Source organism: Megalobrama amblycephala, linkage group LG6 (assembly GCF_018812025.1).
Source record: "Megalobrama amblycephala isolate DHTTF-2021 linkage group LG6, ASM1881202v1, whole genome shotgun sequence".
NCBI lineage: Eukaryota > Metazoa > Chordata > Actinopteri > Cypriniformes > Xenocyprididae > Megalobrama > Megalobrama amblycephala.
Window position 1 is genome coordinate 27,744,419 of NC_063049.1, and position 18,659 is coordinate 27,763,077.

At 37.0% G+C, this 18,659-nt stretch overlaps 1 protein-coding gene across 2 annotated transcripts in view; it reads right to left on the minus strand.

Moving 5' to 3' along the window:
* gtf2e1 (general transcription factor IIE, polypeptide 1, alpha) overlaps positions 1-18,659 on the minus strand; it is a 21,428-nt gene continuing 2,769 nt past the window's right edge. For both annotated transcript variants that reach the window (XM_048193640.1, XM_048193639.1), the window contains exons 3-5: positions 4,284-4,485; positions 3,504-3,742; positions 1-1,237 (exon numbers count right to left, since the gene is read on the minus strand). In XM_048193640.1, coding sequence (XP_048049597.1) covers positions 780-1,237; positions 3,504-3,742; positions 4,284-4,485 — 899 coding nt within the window. In that variant the 3' untranslated portion in view covers positions 1-779. The remainder of the gene's footprint in view (positions 1,238-3,503; positions 3,743-4,283; positions 4,486-18,659) is intronic.

The window sequence follows — 18,659 nt, forward strand, 5'->3', positions numbered from 1 at the left end:
TATTTTTACACTCAGCTTTTTATTACTGTAAAAGGTCTAACAAATAAAAAAAAAAACATCATTTTTCCACTTATGGATAAACAAACTGAAGTGAATAATGTCCACTGAGGCAGAAATCAGAGAAGAAAGTGCTCATTTCTGCAATGAAAGGAAAGCATTCACACTCTAAACAAACATATCTCATCAAAACCATTTAATATCATGTCAAGGTAGTCAGTCGCAAGAAAATCGCTCGTCTTTCTTTCAAAATGCAAGTTCTGCTAAATACTGTTGGAAAAAGACCCAAGGAAAAAGACACAAAAGCAAGAAGATGCTGAAATGTCTCTGTAGCTTTGTGCTAAACAACAGAGTCTGTCACTTTCTGTCATACAAAAGTCAATTATGTCAGAAAACCCCTTCGATTTGGGGAGTAAAACCGTTCTAGAGGTCACTGCAGCAACACTGTTATTCGTTTGAAAGCCTCTGAATGTGGCGAGACCGCAAACCAACTGAAAAAAGTAGCGGTGTGAGCGTGTTTGCCAATGTATGATACTCTTGTTTACAACCGTGATACTGCGGTATAATTGGCACCAGAGAAGTTTTGTATATGAATATGGCAGAGGGTTGAGAAAAAAAGAACAGTCAGCGGGTATAACACTACATTTCTCAGCTCTGGCACGCTGCACAACACCGTTTGAGATAAAGTGTGCAAAGGAGACAGATCGAAACTGCAACCTGTGAAAAACGGACACAAGCGAGATACAGAAAGAACGAATGTTATGCAGACAGACATGATGAACTCAGAAGTACATGTCCTGAAAGAGGTTCTGGCCCATCTCAATGTACGCCTCTTTCTCCTGAGCGCTCATCTGTTCCACCAGGTCGGGTCTCTGGCTCACTTCCCTGTAAGGGAAGGGTCTTCCCCCTACCATTACCACAGGGTCATCCCCGACCTCCTCAAACTCATCTTCATCATCTTCGTCCTCATCCTCTTGTTTTCCTGGCCGCAAAGCTGTAGCGTTGTGTGCCATGTGGGTTGGAGCCTGGGGCAAAGAGTCTTCATCCGATTCGCTGGTATCGCTGTCAGAGTCGCTGGCGTTAGCCACTGGAACGGTCGGTCTGGAGACGATGCCACCTCCTGGACCGACTCCGCTCCTCTTCTCGTGAATGAGGAGAGCCTGCATCACCTCCTCATTCTCATCCTGTGCGGCTCCTCTTCCAGTCATGCCCTCCTGGGTTACTATCGGGTCCTCGCCAGCTGGTGTGTAAAAATTGGAGGAAAAAGAAGAAGAAAAAAACCCTGTAAATTCAGATGCAATTTTTTTTTTTTAACTTTCCAAATTTTAACCATGAATGTGCTAACCCTTCTAAATCCAAGGCCTTTCTGAAGCCCTACTATAGCTCAAATTCCACTTAAACTTTCAAACCTATTAACGATTATAAACTCAAGAATCATTGAAGTTCACATTGGGTTTCTTTTCAGCCTTCTTTAATGGTGATGAATATACAAACTAAAAGTTTTTGACCATACTATGATTTGAACGAGTGGAAGTCAAAACTTCGTTGATCCCAGAAAATTGCCATAAAATTGCCAGATTGCCTTCAGGATAGATTCACATGAGACATGGTGCAACACAAATGCAAGCCAAACTGACTATTTTTATGGTACTTTCTGTCCTTTTTGTAGCTTGGCAGTAACGGTCCACACTTTACTGCAGGAACTGTGGAACAAGAGTGTGGCCCAGGAAGTTTTGAATTGCTGAGTGCAGATGAATACAAAGAAAGATATAAATATCAAAAGAAAAATAGTTGCGTATTTTATAGGGGTGTGACGAGACAGGTATCTCACGAGACGAGACGAGACAAGATTTTTTACACACTATTTTTAAGAAATCCTCAATGGCGAAATACATGACTAGAAAAATATTCTGCAGGTGTATTTGAAATGTTTTAACTAATCATCTTGTAATGAATGTCATTTCAGTTCTACTTTCTTAGTATGAATTATCATATGCAGTAAAAGACAACATTACAAAAGCACAGTAAAAGGTTTTGACACTAACTCAACTGACTGACTTCTCTTCTGTATGATTTCAGTCTCTTTAGGCTTTACTGTACATGATTTATGAGCTTCTACAACTTTTGACCTCCTAACTGAACTCCTTTCCACAAACTGATCATAGAAATAAAAACAGTATAAATAAAAATTGTAACACTTTACAATAAGGTCTCATTTATTAACATTAATGTATTAAATATCAACTAATAATGAGCAATACATTTGCTACAGTATTTACAGTATTCACAGTGCATTAACTAATGTTAACAAACAAAACCTTATTGTTTGTGCTTAGTAAGATTAAGAGAAAACTGTTATTCATTTTTATGGTATCACTTTACAATAAGTGCAACCATCGCACTCTCTCAATATTAAAAGTGCAAAAAAGACCAAATTTTTCTTTGATACAGAGCTAAGAGATGGTTACAACTACACTGCCCAGCCTAAAATAGCTTTCATATTGAGAGATATTTGCATGCATCAGGGAGCCGCTTTCAAAATGCGGGGTATTGACATCGCGTTTGAAAGCACGCTCGCGTTTACTTTCACTTTCAGCGATCGCGCGTAACTCTGTGAATATGGAGCGGCAGCAGCCGTTATCCAACTGAATTAAATGTTTTTTATTTAAATACAAAGCAAAACAACAGTGGAGGCGTAATGTAAACGAAGCGGTGGCATATTCTTTCCTAATCATCCTAACCACTCTGTCATGGCAACATCATGAGACTACTTTTCGCCTCGACGAGAAATCTCATCACATATTTGTCTCGCGAGATTCGTGGCTAGTATCTTATGGTTTTAATGTACAGAATGTTATTTGTGTTATTCGTGTCATTCGTTTATTAAGCAACAAAAATAAACAAGCACAGGGTTGGATATTCTCAATGTTTTTTGATTGTACATGGCAATGAGGAAAAGAACCTTCCTTTTGCATGCCAAGACAAATGCAACAAGGTGAGGTCTGAAGAATTGTGTGTGGGAATAAGTGGAAAAATGGAATCTTATGGGAGAGGAATCTTACGGGAAAATCCACGTAGACCTATACCGGTGGGCTTTTGTGAGCGGAAGCAGGAAAAAATATTAAAGTTGCAGATGGAAAAGGGACAAAATATATTTTTTGCAGAATCTTGTGGGAGTGGGACTAAAAAAAAAACCATCCTGAGCAGACCTCTAATTGGCAGTCATTGTTTTAAAAAAAGCAGCTTGATTATTTCCCTATTGATTATTTCGCTATAGATCTCTTTTTGTGTTCCATGGAAAATCAAAGATGTTTTGAGTGACAATGTCCCTTTCAACCAAATAAAGTCCTCACCCTTATACCTAGTTTGCATTCAGACCAATGCGAAGAATGAAAAAAAATAAAAATAAGCAGGCAAATCATGAAATGCATAAAAACAGTGTTAATATGCAGCCATGACCACAAAGAATGCTTTCATAATGATACAATATAATTGATGTGACTCACTGTGCTTTAGAGCATCTGTTTCGCTGTACACCCCCTGCACCGTGCTTTCTGTCAGCCATACAGGCCTCTCTTTGGGGGCTTTGGCTTCAGCAGTCTGACCAGGCTGAGACTCCTGGTCTTCCATACTGATGACCACATTCTGCGTGTAGAGGTCATACGACGAGCCTTTTGTTTTCCATATTTCTCGACCAGTTGCCCCGGCAGCGGCTGCTGCTGCGGACTGGGCAGCCCGCTCCCGACTGTGAAAAATAGCGGGAAAGTGGATTACCAAAGAGTTATGTTGATATAACATAAAACAGACTTTAATTGGGCATCCTTTATGACATTTTTTAAAGTTAGTATCCGCTATCAGATGACAATGAAGTCTCTCTATTCGGTTCAAAATAAATGATCTATTTTGGGATAATGAACCATCTGACTGTTCATTATCTCTTGCCAGTGTGTTTTTGTTTTTTTTTTACTATTATTTACATACTATTATAGCATTTATTAATATTTTGAATTAGCTTTTATATTTTATTTTATCAGTCAATTTTAGTTTTTTTTCTTTTTTTTGTGGTATGTTTAATTTTTTTTCTTTCAGTTTTAGTTTTAGTCATTTTAGGACTTAAATTTATTTTATTTCAGTTAATTGCCAATGCAACATTTCTAATTTTCATTTAAGTTTTTCATCAAATATTTATATTACATTTTATTTCAAATAACAATTATTTTGAATAGTTTTAGTTAACTATAACAACAGACTTCTGCATATAACTGGCCACTGAACTTTGTGCTGACCTCTGTTTTAGGGCTGGAATTTCTGACGGTTCGGGCTCCAGAAGGTCATGGGACAAGTTGATGTCCTCTGTCTCTCGTAGCAATACATAGATAGGCTCGATCTGCTCATTAAATCGTGCCACCAGAGTGCGGGCATCTTTCTTTGGCACAGCTGATTCATCTTCCTCTACTTCTGTTTGACAGAAGGTACAGCGGAACGTCCCTGTGTTTGAGAGGAGAAGGTCTTTAAATACAAAATATCAAATGTTGAAACAGTAACAGCGCTCTTCAAACCTGAGCCTTAAAGTACACATGAAATCAAAATTGACCTTATTTATTTTTGTTAGCTCAAATTGCTAGTTTTGTGGTGAACAATTCATCCGTGCAAGTCAGTCCACACAAAAAAAATTGTTTGGCTTCGTAATATTTAATCAAAATCTGAAAATGCTCCTCCCCTCTGCTACGATGACCCTTCTCTAATGACGTCAGTTTGACGGCTTGGGCTGAAATCGCTTAAACCACCCCTCTCCAACCGTTAGTCTGCTATGAGTGAGAGACGGAGAGGAGGAGCGCTGAAGTAAAACTCTGCCCTCTATTCTACTCTAATATTCCGTTTCACTTGGAAATACGTCACAACACCGGAGAAAAGTCGTTTGCAACTTCCGGTTCAGAAGGACTTTAACGGCTACACCACACCGACCTTATCCACAATGTTTGGCGCATCTGGGTCACTCGGTTTGGAAGTAGGAGGCTAGAAAAATCATTGCCTGTCAAGGGGCTTCATATCTCCAGTTCCCTGTTAGCCAGGGGCTCCAAATTCTGGGATTCCATATCCCCCTTTTCCCACAGACAATGTGCTAATCGTGGAGCTGAAGCCAGTACCCAATCTGGCTCCCATTTCCAATTCTAAGCCAGAAAATTTGCCTCTGCCTTTCAAACATGCTGGTTTTGAACCAGGAACCACTAATGTCAGTGGCCAGGGGGGTGAGATGGTGTCATCACCATACAAAGTTTTCAAACCAACAACAAATTAGTGTCTCCCATTATAATTGACTAGCTTGAATTGGTCAACATTTCTTATTATAATCAGTTGCTAGCAAAATGACAAATGTATATATTAAGGGTGCAGCCTAATTACAGTTTCAACTCAATGCCATCTAGAGGATGGAGCCAAAATCACTGCTGACGATCTAATATTATTGAAACAGTAAAGAGGAAGAACAATCACAGACACAAGGACAAACATACACAAACACACACTCGGCCCCAACATTCACTGGCGGTTCGGTGACACAGCGAGCGAAGCTGGTCTGGTTTGCCATCTGCTGCTGAAGTTATTTACAGCCTTCTGACAAGAACACACACAGCAGGGCCCTGTGTATGAGTGTGTGGTGTACACCGGCTACTTGCTGAATATAAAATACAAGCTTTGACAAATTTTACATATGTGTGTACTTAGCATTTAATGGTCAGTCACAGATGGTGCTGATATCGTGACCTACCTTTAATTGTAGCTTTTTATCTAGAATGTCATTCTACTCATGTTCATGTTTTGATATCATGAACACACACCAGCAATATGTTTTTCTATGCTGAAATAATCTCATGTTGTTGTGCTGAGTGCATGACGGCTTCCGAGTTTCTGGCCTTGAGGGGAATCAAACGAGTAAACGATTCGCAGCAATTTCCATTTTAAAAGCTTTGCTGGAAAGTTGACAACAAAATCTGTGAAAGCGCTACTGAAAAACAATCACCTCCAGCTAGGCCCTTTTACTACAGATGTCTTTTCTGCCAATACAGGAGTGGAGGGCGAAAAAGAAAACAATTTGACAAGTACAAAGAGAGAGAGAGAGGCTGTAAAAAAGAAAAGAAATAACATTCAGGTGAAGGGAAGATAAAAAAAAAAAAAGTCTTCATCACATTTGACACAGCTCCAGAGGAAATATCGACAAGCCCTGAGCGCAGGGAACTATTTTACCGCAGCCCTCCTGGTCAGTCTGTCTGCTTGTCCTCTCTCTCTCTCATACACACGCACAGAAAAGAAATGAAAAAGCACAAGCGATAAGGAATGCAGAGATAACAGGCTGCAATTTAAATGTCTAAATAAAGATGAGGTGATATCATTTTAAACGCATGCAAACATCATGTAGTGAAGGATTAAGGGCTTAAAAGAGCAGATGTATTCGGGACATTCACAGCATGCGTTTTGCATTGCCTTTCCACTGTTTTTCCCAAACAGACAATAGATTGACAGTAAACAAGTACTAGACTTACATGTTTGACCGTTGCGCTCGCATCTTGCGTCTTTTGCAGAGTCTTGCACATAAAGTATTCTAAAAATGCAGCGCTCAAGTTAAAAGTTCAACTTTAAAAAAAAAAAAAAAAAATAATATATATATATATATATATATATATATATATATATATTATTTTTTTTTTTTATTCAACTACCCTGCTTCTACCCTGCATTATTAAACACAAAACCACGTTCTGTTTCCCAATGTTTTTCTATATGAATACGTGCTTGATGGACATCTTTGACCACTGCATTTATTTTATAAAATGAGTCAAGCTTTTTTTCTCCATTCCACTGCATTCCACCTAATCATTTTTCTATGTAGTAGATCTTTGACTGCTGTAACGCATCTTGCTGCTTCTATAACATCTTGTGCGAGCGCTGTGTGTCAACTTGTCTCTTTGGCACCATGCAGTCTTTTCCTTTCTGCTGCGCTAAGTCTGCCATTTTTAAACAAGAATGTGTTCTGTATTACCTAACATGGCATTGCTCATGCGTGAGATGTTATAGAAAAGGCGAGAAGCAGCGAGATGTGGCTCAACAGTTAAAGGGGTCATGAATTGAGGAATCCAATTTTCCTTCATCTTTTGACACGTAAAAGATTCCTCATTTCAAATTGTCACATTATGACATAATAGTGTGACGAAAGACTGCATCTGCAGAATCAGATCAACGCCTTCTTCTACATAATCACATCTTTGGCCCCACCCACTGGAGCGTTAGTGAGATGAGAAGGAGAGAAGAGCGATACAGTACCACTGGACTAAAAATAACATTATCTTCTAAAGCATCCTAATGCTAGGAAAGTGGTTATTTATTTTCAACCATGTACATGTCTCAGTAGTGCATTGTTTGTTTGTTCGGTACATTTCACTGAGGAATCTTTGGTAAATCAGTCACAATTTCGGTGCAGGCTTTGCAAACAGACTTTTACTGCAAGTAAACTGCCACAACATGTAAGTAACCTTGTTAATTCTAATGCCTAATCTGTGATTTCTGATATGTAATGATTCATGTACAGTCATACGTTCTTTGTCTCAAAATCATTTATGCGTTAGTAAATCAAGCAAGTGATTAAACGGTCAACCTCACATTGTTTATTCACTCGTAGTAGCATGAATATTAAAATTTAAAATATCTTATATAAATTGTGATTAAAAGGGTTAGTTCACCCAAAAATGAAAATTTACACACCCTCATGTCGTTCCAAACCCGTATGACTTCGTTAATCTTTAAAGAATTTAAAGATAAAGAATTTTTCTAAAACGCTGCAGACCCCGTTTTAGTTTGAAAACATTGGGGTTGCGCTTCAGCATAAACGGACCAAAAGGAGACTTTTGAAAACGATGGCGTGGCTGCCCACATTCGCTCTGCGTATCCTTGACGACCGTGTAAACAATAACATGGAGACTGAACTGCAATCTTTGCTGGCTTTGTTGTAATTTTTGGCAGCCATTGTGCAGTTAAACTATGCATTTATTTAATACTGCAGCTGCCTACATGCACAAGAGGCAACTGTTTACACTTGTACACACATACCCAGTGTGCATGAACGGTCATGTGACATGCATTTTCAGTTTCTGAAACGCTGTGGAAACGCCAGTGTAGACGAGGATCGTTTTCATTTTTAAACAAAAACGCACAAGTGTAAATGGGGCCTGAGGCTGTGTTCGAAATCGCCCACTATACCTTCATTCACTATTCCCTACATTACTCCAACAATATAGTCCACTTGAAGGAGTGTATGAAAACGAGTGAGTGAATACGGACACTGAGTGCGCCAGAAGGGCTGCCGCTTTTGCATAGTTTGTGCTTGCTGTTTAATAATCATTTGAAACTTGGCAAACTAACAGCTTCAGTAGTAATGAAAAGATTTATCTTGAACTCTATCATGGAAACTAGCATGTATAAACTTTAATTTAATAATTAAATTTTTAATAATTTGATAATTTTTAATTTAATCAATTAAAAATGAATTTATACCTGTATAATATTATGCTGTAGCCACATTGGACCAGTGGTTTGGAAAATGGATGGATGGCATTATGGGTGTTCTCTAGCCATTGAGTGTACATTGGTTGTACACTCGTTATTGCGGTGCATTATAATAGGGCTGCAACGATTAATCGCGATTAATCATTTGCAAAATAAAAGTCTGTGTTTACGTAATGTATATGTGTGTGTTCTGTGTATAATAATTATGTATATATAAATACACACACATACAGGTATAAAGTTTAGAAATATATGCATGTATTATAAATATATACATTTTATATTACATATAAACATAAATATTTTATATATAAATATAACATTTTCCTTAAATATATACATGAATGTGTGTGTATTTATATACACATAATTATTATACACAGAACACACACATATATATCACATAAACACAGACTTTTATTTTGCAAACGATTAATCACGATTAATCGTTGCAGCCCTACATTATAACCAATGTTAAAACCTTTCATGTGACGGGAGCAGATGTAAATATAATGCTATAATCAACACCTTTCACAATTAGTTAATCTAATAAAAACATAGTAAAAGATTTCAAGAGAGTTCCACATGTAATACTTATTTCATATATAAAGATGATAGCCAATCGTATCAGTGGGCATTTACATTGAAGTCTCAAAGCAGAAACTCTCCTTCCAACAGAGCGTTCAAATCAGAGGTATAAAATCAGGGTAGAAAACATCCTTTTATTTCTAAATTGTGACCATTCTTGATGTAAAAATCATACTAACATTATAAGTGCACCTCAGGAAACATAAAATAATAAAAAATGCAGTTCATGACCACTTTAAAGTATCTGTCTAGCTCATGTTTACAATAAAACAATTGAAAAGCAGCACACTGGACTGCAAAAACACGTTCTGTGTAAACCGATCCTAAAGTGACGGACAGAGAGGAAGTTCACTAGTTCAGAATGGAAACCTTAGATTAATTGCATGTTAAATTGAGGGAGACAAAAAGAATCACTGACCCACAGCTGCAGATAAAGGAAAGTTATAGAAAAACAGTAATATAAAATATATCCGTTTTTCTTTCCACATGTCATTGGAGGCTCCCAGCCAAGAGTAATCTGTAGAGATATCAAATCCAAAGCCCTGGACAATTAGCAATATGGCACATGCACACACCCGGGTTGTCATCCTTGTTTTCAGGCAAAGTGTGCATCTGGCCGGCACATACACATATTGTCGCAGTGATCTAAAGGAACATGGTGCTGTGCTGTTAGTGTGTAGGCATACATTAAGGCTTCTGTCAGAGAGAAGTGGGCTGGTGTCTTTGTGTTGATAGTTTTTGTATTATCTATGAGATATGAATAGGTCTGGTTTAAATTACATAGCACACTCGCCAGTGATTCAGAGCTCTTTTGAAAGCAGGACGACGCTTTGTTCAGTTGTCTACGCCAAAGAACAAAAGGACTTTTGTGATCAGCCCTTAAAAGATGAATGCAACATCATTTCAGCATTTGAGACAGAATAAAGTTTTTTATGAGGGAGTCTAAGCAACTGTGACAAATGTACACATTTATTCCAATTACAGCAGAGCTAATGCAATAATAATAATTACAATCAGAATACAGTAAAAAAAAAATTTTTTTTCTTCTTTAAAGGACAGTATAATGACTGGATTTCTGGATTCAATACAAGGGTTAGTTCACCCAAAAATGAAAATTCTGTCATTTATTACTTACCCTCATGCCGTTTTACACCCGTAAGACCTTCATTAATCTTCGGAACACAAAATAAGATATTTTAAATGAAATCCGACGGCTCAGTGAGGCCTCGATAGGGAGCAATGACACTTCCTCTCTCAAGATCCATAAAGGTACTAAAAACATATTTAAATTGGTTCATGTGAGTACAGTGGTTCAGTATTAATATTATAAAGCAACGAGAATATTTTTGGAGTGCCAAAAAAACAAAATAAGGACTTATTTAGTGATGGCCGATTTCAAAACACTGCTTCAGAGCAAATGAATCAGTGTATCGCATCTGCTGTTCGGAGCGCCAAAGTCACGTGATTTCAGCCGTTGGCGGTTTGACACGCGATCCGAATCATGTTTCGATACACTGATTCATTTACGCTCTGAATCTTCCTGAAGCAGTGTTTTGAAATCGGCCATCACTAAATAAGTCGTTATTTTTGTTTGTTTTTTGTTTTGGTGCACCAAAAATATTCTCGTCGCTTTATAATATTACTATTGAACCACTGTACTCACATGAACCGATTTAAATATGTTTTTAGTACCTTTATGGATCTTGAGAGAGGAAGTGTCATTGCTCCCTATGAAGGCCTCGCGGAGCCATCGGATTTCAACTAAAATATCTTAAAGGTGCCCTTGAATGAAAAATTGAATTTATCTTGGCATAGTTGAATAACAAGAGTTCAGTACATGGAAAAGACATACATTGAGTTTCAAACCCCATTGCTTTCTCTTTCTTATGTAAATCTCATTTGTTTAAAAGACTTCCGGAAAACACGCGGATCTCAACATAACACCGACTGTTACGTAACAGTCGGGGTGTACGCCCCAATATTTACATATATGCCAGCCCATGTTCAAGCATTAGACAAGGAAAGGCAGTATTAACATCTGGATCTGTGCACAGACAAGGTAAGCAAGCAAGAACAACAGTGAAAAATGGCAGATGGAGCAATAATAACTGACATGATCCATGATAACATGATATTTTTAGTGATATTTGTAAACTGTCTTTCTAAATGTTTCGTTAGCATGTTGCTAATGTACTGTTAAATGTGGTTAAAGTTACCATCGTTTATTACTGTATTCACGGAGACAAGAGAGCCGTCGCTATTTTCATTTTTAAACACTTGCAGTCTGTATAATTCATAAACACAACTTCATTCTTTATAAATCTCTCCAACAGTGTGTAATGTTAGCTTTAGCCACAGAGCATAGCCTCAAACTCATAGAGAATCAAATGTGAACATCAAAATAAATACTTTACTCACATGATTCGATGTATGCACACAGCATGCATGACGAACATCTTGTAAAGATCCATTTGAGGGTTATATTAGCTGTGTGAACTTTGTAAATGCGCTGTAATATAGTCGAGAGCTCGTGAGGCAGGGGGAACGTGATTTAAAGGGGCGGCGACTGAAAAAATCAATGTATAGTTAATGATGCCCCAAAATAGGCAGTTAAATAAATTAATTTAAAAAAATCTATGGGGTATTTTGAGCTTAAACTTCACAGACACATTCAGGGGACACCTTAGACTTATATTACATCTTTTGAAAAAGCATTCTTGGGCACCTTTAAAAATTTTTTGTCACATACAGCAAACTTCTCCTCACTATCCGCTAGCTGCCTGTCCCCTGAACACACTGTAAAAAAACGCGGTCTCTGTAGTCACCACAAGCTCCAAAAACGGCAATAAAAACAAACTGGTGCAGCCTGGGCCACGAAACATAATAAACATGCTCCAGCCAATAACCGACAAGAATGATTTCAAATGCACATTCATGACTGTTTCAGGAAGCACGGAGGGGAGGGGGAGGAGGAGGAGGAGGAGGGAGGGTAGCCTCTGTTTTGTTTGACAACACTTCGAACGTCAACAGGAAGTTACTCCGCCCAGGATCACTTAGAGTAGGGCTGCACAATTAATCGAATTTCTAATCGCGATTAAGATTACGGATGCCGCGATTTCGTAATCGTTCAAAGGCGCAATTACAAGGAAAAATATCAACTTACATTATTCTGCGTGTTTTGAGCATGTTACGTTGTGAGAGGCGAATCACGACTACTTCAGAATGTAAAAGGTCTAACCCAGCATAAAAGAAGCTACCAGTGATGTAGGTATACGCTGATGGGAAACATTTTAAAAAAAAAAGCCGTGTACACAGCCTAGTGTTGTCAAAAATATTAATATTTCGATATGTATCGATACTGAAATATCTGAAACGATACAAATACTCCTTTCTGCAGTATCGATACACCGATACCAGCTGCGCGTGCTTGCTCTCCTCTCTGACAGCGGGTTGAGACCATGGTTGCCTCCTCTCATTCACAGCGCAGACACATAATAAAGTCGCCTTTGACATACAAGTGCCAAAATAACCTCCTTTTCGAGGTTTATTAATGGTCAAATACACTCAGAAACAATATCACAATGCCCATCTTGGTGAGTATTAATGTAAAACAGTTCAGGAAGAATGTGTCCGTGCGTTCGTCAGGTCTTAAAGGGACAGTAGCCGAATAAACGTGCCGCTCTCTATGTTGTTTTGTTAATCAACAAAGAGAAAATCACTTACTGCTCTTGACTGATTAATTTCTGTAACTTTAATTGATTAATCTGTATTTAATTTTTATAATGAAGATTATCCAATGTTATTTTACATTTGATTAGCCTACTTTGTTTTTTATTCAGTTTCTTACCTGATTACTACAGTTAGACCTACCTGAAAATAGAAAGCAGTCTATTTAATCTCTATCTTTATTCTATTGTATTTGTGCTATAGTTAGTAATTTGTTCATTTGTTCTTATTTTATTACTGTTTACTTGTCTTTTTTAAATTCAATTTACCATTTGAAATCAAGCTTCCTTGTGCTGTGTAATATATTGCAACAAAATTACCCCATTGTAAAAACAAATAGATTGAGTTAGCAAATATTTGTGAGATAATTGTAATGGTAACTGATCAACGTTTATTTATGAGAAAAGCTTAAAAACTTTATCATATGAAGTGATCTCTTCAGAAGAAATTTTTGACTAATAATAAATAAAAAATAATATTAAAAATATCTATATGACAGTATATACATTGTTTTTATCATATCGAAGTTAGAAATTCCAGTATTGTGACAACACCAGCCAATATATTTACTCCACAAACTAACTCTACAAACATGGAAAAGAGTGATAGATGGACCTCTTAACCTTACGCTGAGGAGAAAATCCAGCGTGACTTTGAACAGACCAAGCAAAACATGATTATTCATTCAAACAATGATATTCAAAACATCATTCAATGTAAATTGTGATAATCGTCATTAATAATCGCAATTACAATTTCAAGGGAATAATCGACAATTATGATTTTTGTCATAATCGTGCAGCCCTAATTTAGAGCACCTTTAATTTGTTTTCCGAAGATTAACGAAGGTTTTACGGGTGTGGAATGGCATGAGGGTAAGTAATAAATGACAGAATTTTCATTTTTGGGTGAACTAACCCTTTAAGCTCTATAGACAGTATCTAAAACCCCATTCAGAAAGGATTATTTTTCAGGACAGAACATCTGAAATGATCATCAGCAATTCACACTGGAAAGGAAAGTCTTTAGTAAATGCCCAGATTGGTGTATCTATTGCATTTATGCAAAGCCTTTGGAAATTACTGACCAATCACAAAACTTAAGTAATTAACCATGTGCCACTCACAAGTAGAATTTTTTTTAAGAATTTTTTTTTTTTTGGGGTCTTTGGACGAAGTCTCTATATGGTCAACAAGGCTATATTTGATCAAAATACAGTAAAAAACAGTATTATTGTGAAATAAAATGTACAATTTAAACTGGTTTCTATTTTAATATATTTTAAAATGTATTCCTGTGATGGCAAAGCTGAATTACTCCAGTCTTCAGTGTCACATGATCCTTCAGAAAGCATCTGAATATGCCGATTTGCTGTTTAAGAAACATTTCATCAATGTTGAAGCAGATATTTTTGTAAAAACCATAATAATTTTTTTTTTTTTCAGAATACTTTGATGAAAATAAAGTTTAAAATAAGTATATAAAATAAAAAGAAACAACTTTTAAATGACTTACAGGCTGGAAATGAAATGATCCACCTGCTTTGTGCTTTTACTGATTATCGATAGCATGAAATAGATGCCAAACGTAATAAAAATCAGCCACTGAAATACCCACCTCTAATCTGAATTGGGTGGTTACGGCCCTGCTATATGCACACGTGCGACTCAGAAGGAAGGAAGACTACAGTGAGATAACAGAAATGAGACAGACTGAAGACATAGGATTAGTGAGTGACTTATCATCATGCAAGCCTGACCCTGTCAGATCTCCTTATCTCCCCTAACACCTCACCTATCAAAGAGATTTTCATAGATCAATTTGTTTTGCTCAACGAGGGGGGACCTGGATGCGCTTGACCCATCAGATCAATACACTATCCTGTTCTAAGACACAACTAAGCCACCTAAGCATAAAAAGGCAGCACAGGGAGAAAATAGCCAATTCCAAAACATCCACGTTTAAGTTTACTCGGAGGAGAAACATCACTGTGTATCATGAAACTCATGTTTATAAAATCCTTTCAGGTATATTAGTCCAGGAGAGAACATGGGAAACAAGTATGTGTATAATGGCAGGGTCTACACAGGGTTAGGTGCTATCATTGGCCGTTCCGCTCTATCCTTGCCAATCCTCCTGATGTGTATCCTAGCAACAGCTTTGCCTCCCTGACTGCCAGTTTGCTTTCAGCAGAGGTGAGGGTGAACACGTGCCACGCGGTCTTTACCTGCCTTTCTATTCCTCTAACACTCATCACTCACCTCTGGCACTGCTCTCAGCCCTCCAACTCTCGCTCTTATACCTGTTCTTTCCTTTCATGTGTCCATCACTCTCTGAAATACATGCTTTCTATACAGAGGAGTTCCTCCTGACTATCGGGTACAAGATGCATGTACCCTATGCAATATATACAAATGCAGATAGAGCTCACACATGAAAAGAAAAGACATGAAGTCAGGGAGAGAGACAGAAGAGAAAGAGAAAGTTCATAGTTTAACAAAATATTATCGGGTAAATGTTCTGTGACAGGCTGTTGATATTAATTTCAACTTCACAGTAAATACACTTACAATGGAAGCATAGCAAGCAGAGTAGTGGCCAAGGCCAACTGATTTAAAAAAAAAAAAAAAAAAAAAAGATATGTAAGACCAGTACTGATATTTAGACAGCAGGGTGGCTGAAGGCTGATATAATATATAATTTATAAATATATCCATTATCAGCTTATTTATATTTATAAATATGTGTTATATATTTAACTCATTCACGGATGAAACATTTTGCGCTGTATGGTTTTGATACACTGAAGAGAACTGGCTCATTACATGTCATTTGTTTAGGAATCTGAGTACACTGCCTGTGCTGGATGGATTTGATTCTCTGAAAAGAATCATTTCATAAGAGTAATTCATTCAGGAATCACCAAAAGTCATTTTGTCCAAATTGGACGACTGAAAGGAGCTGATGATTCAGTAGCGACATAATGGCACTAAATTTTACTGAAGTAAACAAAGTGTTCCATTTGTTCAATTCTTCTGGACTCCTATTCCTAGCACAGCACTGGCAATACACAAAATACGGAATAATTTAAAATAAGGAATAATTGTACAGTGCACGTTAAACAGATGGTGACCAGCTAAAAAAGTAAACCTAATTACTTCGGCTTAATGTGTAGATCGTGTAGATGCCAGAAAAAAATCATGATAACCACATAATGCTGGGGAGCAACTCAACACACAATTACATTGGAACACATAAGCAGCAGTTTCTCTATCTACAAAAGCAGTCTCTTAAAAGACAATTTACAGCTTTACAGCTTTAACTCCTATTTTATTACACACATTATATTACTGAAGAATTGCTTTAATATTTCTTAATAATTGCTGCAGATTTCTGTTAAAACCCTCTGGTTTTCTTGTCTACCAGGCTTCCATTGTAAGTCCATTACTATAAACATTTCCTGTTCGTTCGTATACACAGAGGTTTTAAAACAACCCAATATTCCTTTAATTGATGAAACCACATTAATGTCTTTTCATTGGGCCTAAGTATTCTGAGTCAATTCCCTACAGACACCGTTCAAAATCTCTTCATGGATTTGAAAGGTTTTATGAATGTACACACACACTTCATGTGCATTAAAAAAAGATGCATTTGAAGAGGCAAGTCCCTGTGTGTGAGATGTTATTCAGAGACCCGGCTGACGAGTCTTAAGTGTTCAGTGGTGTTGAGTCTATTCAGTTTCAGACTCTCTTCTCATATTTCCTTCTAACCACACACATAGGTTAGATCAATTATAAATGACTCATTGCTGATGGACCTCAATAAACACACAGACACACACACACACAGACCGAATGCAGACTTTTGTTTTGCTGGGTTCTGTCCATAATAAAAGCTTAAACAGGGACAGCTAGCAGTGCACTAAGCTTTACAAACACATCTCTGAAACCATTATAACGCAAGTCACGTCAAGAGCAGCACTTGTGTGTGTGTGTGTGTACTTCACTATGTACATAAATCAGCAGCTGTTGAAGTCAGAATTGTAAAACAGTAGGCACAGAAGCAGAAAGGCATGATGATGATGTCAATGAGGTACGCTAATCCTTACAGCCGCCTCTACGAGATTACAGCCTGTTTATTTTTAAACCTATGAAAATAGTTTCATTTTCTTTCCTGTCTGTGACTGTCTGCAAACTGACGCAATTTAGCATCAGTCTCCAAGTGAGATTCATTCAAGTGTGTTGAATGCATTACAACTTTTGACCTCTGCTGCCATCATGTGTTTGCATATAGCTCTGCCACAGCGTGACTTTGAATGCATCTTTGAATGAATTTAGCACTTACTAAGAAAATACCACATGAGTGGGCAAAAAGATGTCAGAGATCAAACACAGAGCTACATTCGAAACATCTTTTCAATTGCTAAAGTACATGGGTTTAGGATCTTCTAGAAGATGACACAATCCCCCAAATTTGAGATTAGTTAGGTATTAAGAAATTTGAGATTGATTCTTGAAAACCACACTTAAAATACGCAATTAAGCTCATATCTTTATTGTCTACATGAAAACTCTGATGAGCATAAGTAATATACTTCTTGACTGGAGAACATTTTCTAATTGATTTCATCAATTATCATGATCACACAACAGTTGTGTTTTTATAATAACTACTCATTGCTCACTTTCCCATCACCTACAACATTTCATTAAATAATTTTGCTCCATGAAAATTACATTATGAGTCAAAGTTGATGTATTTTGATTTATTACACATAGTTTTCGTTGAATGAATTCTGAATTCAATTCCATTTGACATGTATGTGTGTGCATTTAATTTTTTAAATGCTCAACAAGGTTGCAATTATTTGATTAAAAAAAATGCAGCAAAAAATAGTAATATTGTAAAATATTATTAGAATTTAAAATAACTTTTCTATTTTAATATACATTTAAAATGTAATTTATTCCTTTGACGGCAAAGCTGAATTTTCAGCTGATTTTTTCTTGTCACATGATACTTCAGAAATCATTCTAATAGAGGGTATGCACGTGACGTCACCGTTGACCGTTATGACTGCGGTTACGCCCACTGAGTGGCACAAAGACTGAGTTGCAGCATTGGTTTTCAGCGTGAATGCCGCGAAAAACACACAAAACACATCCAAAACAGGAAAAGAGCTTTGCGACTGACTGTACAAATAGTTTTGACACAAAACCTGAGGTATATTTTTATAGACTGCCGAAAGCAAATGGATCACAATTCACATAAACAGCTGGACTCCAACAGAGAAACATGGATTTGCAGTTATCATTTTGTGTTAAATTGTTGGATTTTGAGGTAAAATCATACCGTATATATTGTATTGTTATATATTATGTTGACAACTCACCAATTAAATATTTACCATCTTATATTCTGCATAATTGTGTGTTTTTAAATAAACACTGTCAAAAACTATACAAGTTTTGGGGCTGGACAATATGACGATATATATAACATTGATATAATTAGGGCTGCACAATGATTAATCACGATTAATCGCGATTAATCGGTTGCAAAATAAAAGTCTGTGTTTACGTAATATATCGCGATTAATCGTTGTGCAGCCCTAGATATAAGTGATCCCTCAGATTTAAACCTACCTATATTGTAGTTATTTAAAGTGTTCACAGTCAGATTTGCTTTATGTGTTTCCTCGATGTCGAAATCAGGCACAAATGTCAGGAAACACGACTCCTGGCTGCATGCCAATATCTATGGATTCGGTTTCTTTGACATGTTATAAG